This window comes from Metopolophium dirhodum, chromosome 6 (genome assembly GCF_019925205.1).
Source record: "Metopolophium dirhodum isolate CAU chromosome 6, ASM1992520v1, whole genome shotgun sequence".
Taxonomy (NCBI): Eukaryota; Metazoa; Arthropoda; class Insecta; order Hemiptera; family Aphididae; genus Metopolophium; species Metopolophium dirhodum.
This window is the reverse complement of record NC_083565.1, coordinates 12,614,053-12,627,584: the sequence shown is the minus strand read 5'-3', so window position 1 is coordinate 12,627,584 and position 13,532 is coordinate 12,614,053. Positions and strand designations below refer to the sequence as shown.

General features: G+C 27.0%; 2 protein-coding genes across 2 annotated transcripts; both read right to left on the bottom strand.

Annotated features, from left to right (window-relative positions):
• Positions 1-988: 988 nt before the first annotated feature.
• LOC132947479 (large ribosomal subunit protein uL5-like) lies at positions 989-4,641 on the bottom strand. Its single transcript, XM_061017786.1, has 6 exons — positions 4,482-4,641; positions 2,816-2,935; positions 2,585-2,734; positions 2,375-2,522; positions 1,156-1,250; positions 989-1,085 (listed from the first exon to the last, which is right to left on the bottom strand). Exons 1-6 carry the CDS (start codon positions 4,500-4,502, stop codon positions 1,050-1,052), a joined length of 570 nt encoding a protein of 189 aa, XP_060873769.1. The 5' UTR covers positions 4,503-4,641; the 3' UTR covers positions 989-1,049.
• A 500-nt stretch (positions 4,642-5,141) lies between these two features.
• Positions 5,142-8,376, bottom strand: LOC132947478 (rRNA-processing protein UTP23 homolog). Its single transcript, XM_061017785.1, has 6 exons — positions 8,232-8,376; positions 7,937-8,085; positions 7,753-7,849; positions 7,567-7,693; positions 5,988-6,137; positions 5,142-5,921 (listed from the first exon to the last, which is right to left on the bottom strand). The coding sequence occupies exons 2-6, from the start codon at positions 8,054-8,056 to the stop codon at positions 5,639-5,641; spliced, it is 777 nt and encodes a 258-aa protein (XP_060873768.1). The 5' UTR covers positions 8,057-8,085; positions 8,232-8,376; the 3' UTR covers positions 5,142-5,638.
• Positions 8,377-13,532: the final 5,156 nt, after the last annotated feature.

Below are 13,532 nucleotides of genomic sequence, written 5' to 3'. Positions count from 1 at the left end.
GGCTTATCCTATCGCTCTTATCGAATTTTCGTTTTGTTCAGATCACTGTTTAAGATATATATAAATATTAAAACATATTATATTTATTATATAACTATTATACATAAGTTATTTCAAATATTATTGTAATTTACTGAGTGCACAATATTATACATTCTTATCTATACTCCAAGATGGTGTGGAGTTGCGATGAACTAAAATGTAATTTATTATGAACTGCAAAAATAAACCTATTTTGTCTATATAAACGCTGACGACACTTTATGTTTGAGGCTTTGAGCAAAATATTTAAAACAATATATTTTTTATACACATATTTTTAGCATAAATTATTCCTTAGATTTAATTACTAAATATTTTATATTTTTGATTATAACAATTATAAATTATAAATATTAAAATGTTAAATTATAAATCAGTTCATAGTAATTGTTATCAAGACAAGAACAGATGGATCAAATAAGAACTAAGCAAAGTATAAAATAATGATTTAAACTCCACAACTAAGACCAACAAACATGGTATTTTTTCTGGGTGTTTTCAATTGTGCTACTATCGCATCATATGCTACTTCAACCCGTGTAATACATAATAGGAAAAATTATTGTTTATTTAATTACATTTTTTGGAATACACATGCAATATATTTTACCATTAATCATTAAATTGTATAACTCATAAAATTAAGCATTCATTCATTCATATATATTTGTATATACCTACATCATTACCATTTTATTATTGAAATTGTGTAGTTATACTAAATAATCCGTCATCACTGTATCGATAGAATAAAACAAATTTAATTAAATAAAAAATTGTGTTGTAGTAGAAGCCAGAAACTGCAGTCTTCACTAATTTATAATCCCAATAAATTAATAACTATTAAATGTATTATTGAATGATTATTCAAAGGAATACTGTTTGTTATTTGAAAGGAAAAATAATTGTGGGTGAAAGTTTTGACGCAAAATAAAACAAGACTGTATGTTTGGAAAAACATGTATGTATATTTTTGGGATTTGTAATGATAAACAATACAATTAATATTAGTGTTTCTTCCCTGCTAAAATGATTCCGTCATACTAAAATTAAAATTAAATATTATTAGTTCAACTTTAGTAATAAAATAAATAATAGTAAAAAGACATTTACTTTAGTTTGGAACCACTTCATTGCGTCTTCTTTGTTAAGTCTATGTTGGTAACCAACTTTGCCTTGCTTCCTTCTTCTGTGACCTACATTGAAACCTAATACACAATTTAAAAATAAAAGATATTATTTAGTTTCACAAAAATATATATACTTATTGATTTACCTAGCATGTTAACCTTTTTTATCCTTTCATTTATTCAAATTTTGAACAGATTATGTTTTTTTCACCACAATATAGGTTTATTCAGTCTAACTTATATGACCTACTGGAGCTTAATATGTTAACAATATAACTAACTTTTGTCAAGACTGTAGAAAGTGTTTATTAGGTACTTTAATAGAAAAATACACTAAGACTAGTGTTATAATTTTATAATGATCCTACTCTCAACACAGGTTGTCTGCAATAATTGACTCATTTCAAGTTAAGAAACATAGTAGCCTGCTGACTTGATGGGAAACCCATGGGAACAACATTCAGTTGTTGCCCTACGAAAACTGGTTAAAGTTCTTAATTTTAACAGAATATAATATGATTTACAATTTATTTTATTATAGTAATTTTTAAGGGGATTCGATAACGTGATTTTCTGTTTTTGTCTAACACACGCGTGACATAATATTTTAGACGTGTTTTTTGCCTAACATTCCAATTGATCCATTGAAGCGATAAAAATTCTGAAAACAGATTCGAATCTGTCGTCAAGTCTACTTGAAATAGACTTTCCACATGTTTGATATTATCCCCCAAATTCCTAAAAATGTCATATTAAAAAAAAGAGTAGTTAAAATCAAAAATGTGGGAAAGTCGATTAAGTAGACTTAATATTATCCACCTTCAACAAATTAAAGGTCAAGAAAGAAGAAAAAGCAAAGGAAATTATTATTTTTCCAAAAACTTTTCTTTGCTATGGTACTTTGCACCATTATCAAAAAGGAAATTAAAATTAAGAATAAATTTCTCAAAAAGCAGTATGTAGACCCTGATATAATTAATTCAAAACCCTATCATTTTACACTAAGTGTGGAAAAAAAGAGACATGGTATTAACAATATAAGCCTAATTAATTTTACTATAAGAAAAACAAAAAATATATAAAATATTTAGGTAGATATTTTGTAATAATTTAATTTTACTGTAATTGAATTGATGAAAAACAGGTAGAATAGGTAGAAACACACGTTTGTTAATTATTTGAATTTAATAAAACAAGCCTACCTTGACGTCCTAAGACAACGAAGAAATCTAAACCATAGATACCAATACTGGGATCATATTTGATACCCAAATCGATGTGTTCTTGAATACCAAAACCGAAGTTACCGGTGTCTGAGAAGTTTTCTCGCCTCAATTCGTATTCACGAACCTATTCAACAAACAGTTCAGTTAAATTAATTAATGAAAAATTACATTGAAAATCAGACAAACTTTTAATCCACGTTCCAAGATTTCTTCAGCCTTAGCACCTCGAACTGTGCAGTGCACTGCAATTTTTTCATTTCTTCTGATACTGAAAGATCTAACTGTATAACGAGCTTTAGAGAACACTGGTTGTTGGCCAGTCAATTGTTCCAACACCTGAAAGACAACAACACACACGTCAGTCATCCTGTGAAATAGTCAATAAATAAAATAACAATATAAGTAAAAACAACGCACCTTAGCGGCACGGGTAAGCTTGTCACCAGATTCACCAACACAAATGTTCAAACACAATTTGCGAATCCTCAATTCGCGCATACGATTTTTCATTTTCTCCGAAGACTTGTTGCCTCCTTTCTGCAACACAAAACACAATCATTATATCTTGAGGTTAGGGAAAAACAACAATTTTTTCTCTCTATATTTTGGAGTTATGTATTCTTAATGAGTATTACGCCTCAGTAACGCGTGAGGATATATTGCAATATAAGAACGTAGGTGATGTGGCACCGGTTGTTTAGAGCCCCAGAACCAATTTGTGGCTGCTGAGTCTGAGCATTCAATCGAATACTGGCCCGGTGCGATAGTAAAAATTGAAGGGTCTGTCAGTATACATTTTCAATGAAGTCAGTCTGCCGACGGTGAACGGCCGTCAGAAAGAGCGAGCGTCCTGCCATTCAACAGTGGCGCACGCAACTAGGGGTAAAATGTTGGGTGGGGGGCTGTAGCACCCACCTGATATTACATGAAAAGTAACCCATGAATTCACAATAATAGTATACTATATCTGTGATAGTCAAAATAAAAATCCCCAGACTACAATATTAGTTTATATTACTCACAAACACATAAAAATGATTCAGAAAATATTTTTTAAACGCTATAATTATTGTAAATACAACATTATTAATATTTAATTACAAATATATACTTATAGTATAGGTATACACTATGCATATCATATATCATTGAAAAAATTAAAAATCAAGTAGAGATCAAAGAAAAATTAAATTAAAAAACCAATCTACCTATGTTCCAAGTTTAAATATATACCTTGGTTAGGTAGGTAGGTAGGTACATATTATATCGAATACAATTTAACTTATTTATTGATATTTATATTATAATTTTCAGACATTATAACAATAATAATTTTTTTTATATTATATCCCCAAAATAAAATATTACATTTCCTAATAATATTTTGACTATAAGCAAAATGTAAATATTAATAATAATTATTATTATTAGAAGACAATTTTACAAGTTTTACTTACAGATACCTACAATATTTAAAAGATTATAAAATAAAAAATAAAAATATTTCAAATGATCGATATGTCAAATAATCCAAATAATTATCAAATAAATAATCAAAAAATATAGGTAGTAGGTTCCTAATCTTTTAAAATAATATGTTGTTTAAAATCGTGATATAAAACAAAATAATATTATTATTAATTTTTGAAAATTATTTATATTTTAAATTTTTTTAATGAAAAATAGGTATACTATACTACTAGTAAGTATAATATAATTGTAATTCAATATTAATAATGTGATAATTACAATAATAAGCTTTTAAAAAATAATTGATCAATTTCATGTACCTACCTAGTACCTATATAGTTTAATATTGTAGGCTGAGGGTTTTTTTTCCTGGATTGTTTGTCGGGTAGTTTTTATCCGGCGATTTTTATTCCGCAATTCACTTTCTGTATAGTCTATACTTTAGTTTAATGCATATTCATTAAAATTAGATTTATAAATATTTTAAAGGGCTATTAAAAGTCTTGGGGAGGCTAAGCCCCCCCCAGCTCTCTCCCCCCCCCACCACCCCCCAGTTGCGCTTATGCCGTTCAGTTGATCGAATATTCGAAGGGGATGAAAAATATTCACTCACCTTTAAGTCGACGAGAACCATGATGGATTCGGCAGTGCTGTAGTTGTATATGAGATAGTCACGACGCGAAAGAACGGAACGTTACCGAACGATGCGCGTCTTTAAGTGGAGTACCTCTGGTGTACAGGTACTGTGGTAGTATCTTGTTTTGATCCATGTAACCTCAAAAATATCATGGAATGTAAAACACGATGGCGAAAGCATATCGCTGTTATCATAAATCACGCGGTAAATTCGAATTTCAAACTACGTTTTTTATATTACCTGTTCCACGGGGCATGAACTTAAATATTGAGTATCAGATTGTTATTGACACGATGTAGAGAAGATATCTTCTATAGACTAGACGGACCCGACGCTGGCTTAGATCAATTGGTTAAGAACAATACTTTAGTTTTTAAAAGAACCGTCATTCGTCACTCACTCGTTCATTAGGACTTAGAACACACTATCCTGGGAGCAGGAGGGTCACAGGGATACTTTAAAAGAAATTCGTTATTTAAGGGGAAAATGGGTGTGATCACTGATCATGCTTGATGAATCACACTGTATTATAGTGTATTTTGGCTATTTTAAATATGATTGTGATTTATGACAGGTGGTAACAATATTGATCATATTTTACGTTATCGGGTTTTCGTAAAATGAATACCATGTAAATTATAATGGATGACCAACAGAGTATATAATATATTTTACCAAGATCAACAACTTATTTCCTATGGTCACAATGTAGAAGTAAAATGTCGTGGGATAACAAATATTTTAGTACAGGATTCATATAAACTATTTGAACATTTTAGATGGCTTAAGCAGTAAGTACTATGCTCTATATTCTCATATAAACTAGAGGAAGATATTCTGCTTCTGTCAACATAACATAACCCCACATATTTGATTTAAAATTAAAATTATAATGTATTAACTATTGAACGTGACTCAGTGTTATTATTCAGTATAATACAATTTAGTAAGTATATATTAGTTATTAATAATTTTAAAAAAAATATCAAATAATCAATATAATATTATAAAATAATAATAATAATAAATTGATTAGTAAAAGTTAATATTAAAAATTTTAATTTCTTAAAAATTAAAATGTAATGTTTTCACTGTACAAATAGTTATTGAAATAGCATTTTTATGAGATATTCCTATGACATTGAAATTGGCTTATTCATTTTTTTAAATTCTTCTTTGACATGTTTTGGTATTTTAACTCTATTTCTTTTACGTTTTATTTTATTTTCCACTTTGGGTATATCATTATCTTCAACAATTTTCTTCTTTTTAGGTTTGCACGAAAGTGGATTTGGTCCTTTAGCTCTTTTAAATACCCCAGGGTAATCTTTAAATTCTTCACTACTGATTAACTCTGTTGTTATTGAACTTTTCATACTTGTCAAAACATTGGTTTCATGTTCAGTTAAATTAAATCTAAAAATAAAATAAAAATCATTAAAAAAAAGTTACATAAATATATTTTGATGTATACCATCATACCTAGATTGTCGCTTTTGTTTGGCATGTTCAATAGAGGTTGGAGAAGGTGCTTTCAAAATGACACTTAAACCATTAAAATACATAACAGGGACAGCGGGAAGAACATAAAGGGCATTTTGCAGTGACTTGTCTTGAGTGGCAATAATATATCTGTAAAAAATTGTATTTTGTCATTACATTATTAAATAATTTATAGTACACTTATAACTTATGCAGTTTTAAAAAAGTAACCAAAAATAAATAGTTTTAATATAAAAAATGTTAAATAAGTGTATATAAATTGGTGAAACAGAATAGATTATTAATAAACTAGTACAATACAAATACATAAAATACAATTATACAATTTAATATATTTATGATAAGTAAAGACCAGAATTATATGAATATATTATAATATGTTTATTCTGGATGTATTTACAATAATAGAAGTTTAAAAACATCTCATATCAAACTGATATAAATATATCATGACATAAACTATATTATATTTTGATGATTAAGGTATATTTTGTTCATTTTGTACATATAATTTGAATTTTTTTATACACTTTTAGTAAATGAAATTTTTATTTTTATAACCTAAGATAAAAATATGATTTTGACAAGCAAAAATATTGAAAATAAATGTTTTGTATACTGTAAATCTGAACAGTTATCAAAAGCAAAGAAAGAATAACGATAAATACATATTGTATACTCTACATTATCTTCTTGTTTTCATTATTTAACTTTATAATATAACCTGAATAAAAAAAATAATGTTGAATGGATTTTAAGAAATGTATGTTTATTAATTATATTAACAATATGTACATAAGTACATTTTTGTGATTTTTTTTCTCCATAATTTAAGTTACTAATAATAAGTATAGTAAAACAAAGAAAAATAGTGAGTTATAATTAGTTTCAAAACAATAATTTTCAAATTAACAAATCATATTATATTATTTTGTTTTATTATAAAAAAAAATAGTATATTCAAAAATGAATATTAAGACAAAGTAAATATTTAATAAGAGCCATTATATATTACATTTCTTAGTTACTATAGTTACCAAAATTGACAATAATGTAAGGGTACCTATTAAACATATTTGATTATCAGGGCTTGGATTCCTTAACATTTGCTAATATTACATTATTACTATAAATTTACTATAAAATAATAATAGAGTTAACTATACATTGGTTTTATGCTTTAAGGATGCCAAATATAAAGTTGTATATTGTATATTTTAAGCATTTTAAATTTTTAAGGCTATTTTCTCAATTGTAGTGCTATATTTTATGATGTAGATATTTGTATATAAAATCAAATTAATTTTGGGATCTTTTTAAATTAAAGTTTAATAAGTTGAAGACAAAAAAAATGAATTGATAAAATGATTTTTTGGGTAATACACCTGATAAATAATAATTAGCATAAAAAAAATAAAACATTTGTTTGCTATTTTTTTATATTTAAAACCTTAAAGGGCATACCTATTACAGCACATATTTCAAGATGTATTAAATTATACTACGGTCTATAAAATAATATGTCTTAGTTCAAGTCCTGTAAATTACTATTTATTACCTCGTTTTCATATTATCTTTTGTCATTGAAGTTAAGCAACTAGCTCCGGATATGGGTTTCTTTTCATGTCCACATTTATGTATACCAAAATTCTTTACAATGTGCATAGCCGGCCGAACAGCGGTACCTGCAAGATAGAATTATTTTATTTTACAAAAATTAAACTAAACTGTATTATATTTTTACCCAAAGCTTCAGTCTCAAGAACAACACACTGAGTGGTTAAAAATTTTACATCGCCACCCAAATACTTGGGAATATCTTCGCGTAATTGCACTCTGTTCTGTAAATTTAAATTTTACAAAATAACATTTTAGCAATACCACTGTCAACCAGGAAGGTATCTATGATAAAACGCAAATATAATTACTTGTGCTGAAGCCATGCAAAACGTGCCATCAACTAGTATTTGAAAGGGTTTTCGAAAGCCAAAGCTGACGCAATAGAAGTTGATATTGCGTTCGGCTTTTTGGTGGCGCTTGAGACGCATTATATATTAAGCTATACACCAAAATATACCTATAAAAATTAATATTTTAAGCCTTCCAATAGAACACGTCTTGTCCTCACGCCTTAATCTATAAGTTATACTATTATAGTGTTAAGATTAAAAAAATTATTACTAATTTATACTATTATAAAATTCTAATATTTTAATAAATTACTCTGTAGACTGTATAAATCACGATTTATGATGGTACCACAAAATAATCGATTAATCTATTCTGCTATTCTATTCTTTATTTCTTTATGGATCTATAAACTAATAAACTGAAAATTGTAAGATTAACAATATTGGAGACATGTGCCTTGTTGTTATCAATTTTAGATAAGGTGAAAATCAGTTGTGAGTTGTGACCACGAACTATGATAATAATTAAAAAGGTGGGCAAATGTGTGTCGCTCTGCTGTACATTAGGTTACAAGTGAGTCACTGTAATGGATGGTGTTAAATTTGAATTCAATGATATAATATTATTAGGTAAGTGGTAATTTTCCCCCCGACTGTTTTCGGTCTAGTACTCTAGTAGGACATTTCCCCCCCGATATATTTTTAATGCGGATATTTTCCCCCCATTTTTTTTAAAAGTTTATTATTGACTAATATAATTTAATAATACAATACTATTTCTTATTTAATGTGAAATTATTATTGTTAAATAAAATATAAAATATACAAACATTTTTGATGACCGCGAAAATTAATTCTGTATAATATAATAAAGTAATTTATATATCATAACATATTTACGTAGAACCTTGTTTTAAATTTTCAAGCTGTAAAATTTGAACATTTTATAAATTTTTAATTACAAAATAATTATTAAATTTTAAATTTGATAAATTTTGTCAAAATTCGAACTTTAAATGGTCATAAAAAAAAATTATGCCTATGTATTTTTAATATTCTTCAACTGCTATTGTAACAATAGGTATATAAGGAGCCTTGCATTAAATTTTCACGCTTTTTGGCTCAACATATCCATTCTTGTGAACATTTGAACTTCAAACGCTCATAAAAATTTAATTTGACTTTCTTGTAGACATTTTTGATAGAGGTAGATAAACTTATGAAGAATTTTGTATTACATTTTCAAATCTTAGGTTTAAAAAAAAATTTATATGAATTTCTAACTCAAAGTAATCAGCAAATTTTCGTAATTTTTACGTATTTTGTCAATATTTAAACATAAAATGCATATAAAAAAATTACAATGTATCAGGAGCCTTATATTAAATTTTCACGCTTTTTTACCCAACAAATAAAAGTTTATTGATATTAATAGAAAAAAAACTAAAAAAAAGGTGGGTAAGTATGGATGTCGCTCTGCTGTACAGTAGGTTACAAGTGGATCACTGTAATGGATGGTGTTAAATTTGAATTCAATGATATAATATCATTGTATGAGAAAAACGATTCTGAGCGAAAACCGTCAGTCAGCCTATGATATTACCAAGTATATTTGATGATATTATTGTGAATAAAGTAATTTATATATAACCTATTTACGTGGAGCCTAAAAGCCTTGTGTTCAATTTACAATCTTTAGCTATAAAAGTTTGAACATTTTATAAATTTTTAACTACAAAATAATTATTAAATTATAAATTTGATAAATGTTGTCAAAATTCGATCTTTAAATGCTTATAAAAAAAAATTTTGCCTATGTATTTTTAATATTTTTCAACTGATATTGTGTTAATATATCAAAAGCCTTGTATTAAATTTTTACACTTTTTGGCCCAACAGATAAAACTTTATTGATATTTATTAAAAAAAAAACTAAAAAAATTGAAAACTGAAAATGTCCGTAAACAGCTCAAAAAGATTCAAAATATTTTCAAAATTGTATGGTGTATAGAAAATGCTAATATAAACATTCAGTGAAATTTTCAAGTATCTACAGTCATACGTTTTTTAATTAGGTACAGCCAAATAAGAAAATTGTTACATGAATCGAGTAAATCGAGTGAATATCCAATGTGGTAAAAATTTGAATTTCAAACGCTCATAAAAATTTAATTTAACTTTCTTATAGACATTTTTTTTTTTTTGATAAAGGTAGACAAACTTATGAGGAATCTTGTATTACATTTTAAAAACCTTAGATTTAAAAAGAAAAATTTTCACGAATTTTTAACTCAAAATAATTTGCTAATTTTCATGATTTTTCCATATTTTGTCAATTTATGAACTTTGAAAGCTTAGAGAAAAAAAACTGTGACTTAGGATTTTTAATATTTTTCATCTGCCTTTGAAACAATATACCAGGAGCCTTCTATTAAATTTTCAAGCTTTTTTAGCCAACAAATAAAATTTTATTGATATCTTTAGAAAAAAAACTAAAAAAAAATGGAAAATGAAAATGAAAATGTCCCTAAACAGTTCAAAATAAATCAAAATATTTTGAAAATGTTATAGTGTATAGAAAATGCAAATATAAACAACCAGTGAAAATTTCAAGTATCTACGGTCATTTGTTTTAAAGTTACACCAAAAACCAAATTCAATTTTGTGTAAAAATTCCTGTTTTTCCTTAATTTTTCTTTTGTTTATCTTGTCGCTTGTGAAAACTATTGGGAAATTTTGGTGAATATCCAATGTGGTAAAAATTTGAATTTCAAACGCTCATAAAAATTTAATTTAACTTTCTTATAGACATTTTTTTTTTTTGATTAAGGTAGACAAATTTATGAGGAATCTTGTATTATATTTTCAAATTTTAGATATAAAAAAGAAAATTTTTTATGAATTTCTAACTCAAAATAATTTGGAAACTTTCGTAATTTTTACGTATTTTGTCAATATTTGAACTTTAAATGCTTATAAAAAAAAATTGTGACTATGGATTTTTAATATTTTTCATCTGTCTTTAAAACAATATATTAGGAGCCTTCTATTAAATTTTCCAGCTTTTGTACAATACAAATAAAATTTTATTGATATTTATGGAATATAAAACTAAAAAAAATAGAAACTGAAAATGTCCCTAAACATTTCAAAATAAGTCAAAATATTTTTTAAAAAAAAGGCATGGTATTTAAAAAATGCTAATATAAATATTCAGTAAAAATTTCATGTATATCTGGTCATTTGTTTTAGAGTTCTAAAGAAAATCTAAGTACTTTTACTGTCCTAAAAGGTGATGATGACAGACACAAAAAAAACACACATCAATGTGAAATCAATACATCCATTGCTCCGTTTAGAAATAAAATAAAAATAAAATAAATGTATTATTTAATGTCCACTAAGATCTAAACGTATTCTCTTAAAATTAGAAATAATTTTTTATTACATTGCAATGTTGATTGGTATTGCTTATTTGGAATTGAATTAATCATTTTTATTCTTTTTTGTTGTATTTGCAGTTTTCCGATTAAATTATATAACATGTATAAAATACATTTTTTACTGTCATCAATTTATAAGGAGGGGTGGCGGGATAAAAATAATGACCAGGACACGAAGACCCAAATGTTCTGAATAAATTTCTGTTTAATATAAAAGTATGAAGGTATGTGTAGGTACTTATCTTTGAAAAAAAAACATTTGTTGTTCGTATACTAGGTATGAGTGGCGTGCAAGCATGACTTATATTATGCAAAGCGAATTTCCGTGTATGTCGAGTGCGCGTACTTGAAATTTGTACTTTGAAAACCAATAAATGCACACATAATAATATGCGACCTTTCTACTAAGCACCTACATGTAATGATGTATCAAAAATATATACGTAATGCCGTCCAATTAAAACAACGGCGGTGCCTTCGAATGCCGTGTAAACATGGTGCCTATATAATATTATGATATTATTATTTTACACATTTAGAATTCATATTATCCGTGACCTACTCTACAGCAGTGATCCTCGCGGTGTGTGATAACGACCACTGAAAAGTCTGGGCCGATCACGCAGGTCACCCGTGCAGGGACACGCGTCGTCGCGTCCTCGGTCTTGCACCGGGTCAACCTGCGCCGTGTGTTGTAGGTACGATTATAATGTTGTTATTATTATTATTATTATTGTGACGACGTATTATCGAAAACTCATTTTGCGCTCGTCCATTATGCAACGGTACTGCGCAGGCGGCGCGGCGTGTTGACAATTTAATTGGGTCGACGTACGTTACGTTTCCCAACACTCGACACACATATTATTATTATTATTATTATAATACCGCGGCACGAATAATCGCGATGTTGTATGTATACAGAACGATTTTTCTTTCAAGTCGCGGCCGCTGGTTATATGCCTCGTCGATTCTCATATTTTTGCCGCGGTTTTTACGATTGTCATAAACCATAATATTATACAGTTAACAATATCATTTAATACATACATCAATTTTTTTTACCGGGTGATTTTTTTAAGTTTTTAATCTTCTAGTTCAAAAAAAAAAAAGAATTCATCTATTATAGACATATTCTTAATAGTATGTATATACCTATAAACTATGTTATTATCTTAAATCATAATATGATTATAAGTATTTGTATTTACAAGAACAGAGATTGTATAGAGATTGTAGTTCGTCTCAGATCACGAATTCCGTTTAGATCTTGCCACTTTAGCCATCATTATATTGTACGGCGATTTAAAAAAAAAAAACGTTTATTGTTGATGTGTCGGTACAGAATTAATATTATACCTACAAAAAACTATACTATACCATTAAACACAGATATAAAAGAGTATGTTTAATACTTTAATCTACGTCCGTTTAAGTATAAAGGCATGCCCGGATTAAGGGCCAAATGTAAACTCCTACACGAATAACCTTTTTACCTGAATTATCATTAAATGTAAGCTCCTACACTAATAACCTTTAAAAATTTTTACCTGAAAATCAAAGATATTGTAATCTCCTACATAGAAATTTTTCCCTTTAAAAAATAGGGTTATATTACTTAAATTTACAATTTTGAAGTTGAAAAGCTCAAAAAGCTCAAAATTATCATAACTTGAAAATAATAAATATACATTATTTAATAAACAAACGCAAAACAATAATGATGAAGTCAGAAGGTTAGATTATATCCATATTATATACTATACTGCAAATGCATGTGAATCATTTCATTCAAGATTTAATAGTAGTTTTTATCATCATCATACAAATCTCCATTTATTCGTGAAAGTTTTGAAAGATATTCAGACCGAAACATACATTAAAATTAGAAGCAGTCATACAACACAACGCAGACAGGCAAAAACTATTTCTAAATATCAATTTATACTAATTAATCAAAAAGATAAATATATACGAGGAGAAATTTCACGTTTAGAGTTTATCTCAAAAGTATGCCACAAAAATATACGTAAATGATTATGACTTAGTATTGTTTTATTGAATTTTTTTATTATTTTTTTCAAAAAAAGTTTGTTTTAATCGTAAATGATAATGATTATTTTTTTATTAACATTTTCATTATATTTTTCAAACCATTTTTATTTTATATG

Excerpts from the sequence above, each read along its gene's own strand:
- LOC132947479 (XM_061017786.1), bottom strand. The coding sequence starts at position 4,502 with ATGGTTCTCGTCGACTTAAAG. Across the intron at positions 2,936-4,481 it reads TGGTTCTCGTCGACTTAAAG|AAAGGAGGCAACAAGTCTTC; the intron begins GTGAGTGAATAT and ends TTTGTGTTGCAG. Across the intron at positions 1,251-2,374 it reads CGTTGTCTTAGGACGTCAAG|GTTTCAATGTAGGTCACAGA; the intron begins GTAGGCTTGTTT and ends ATTGTGTATTAG.
- LOC132947478 (XM_061017785.1), bottom strand. The coding sequence starts at position 8,056 with ATGCGTCTCAAGCGCCACCAAAAAGCCGAACGCAATATCAACTTCTAT. Across the intron at positions 7,694-7,752 it reads TCTTGAGACTGAAGCTTTGG|GTACCGCTGTTCGGCCGGCT; the intron begins GTAAAAATATAA and ends TCTATCTTGCAG. Across the intron at positions 5,922-5,987 it reads AAACAAAAGCGACAATCTAG|ATTTAATTTAACTGAACATG; the intron begins GTATGATGGTAT and ends TTTTATTTTTAG.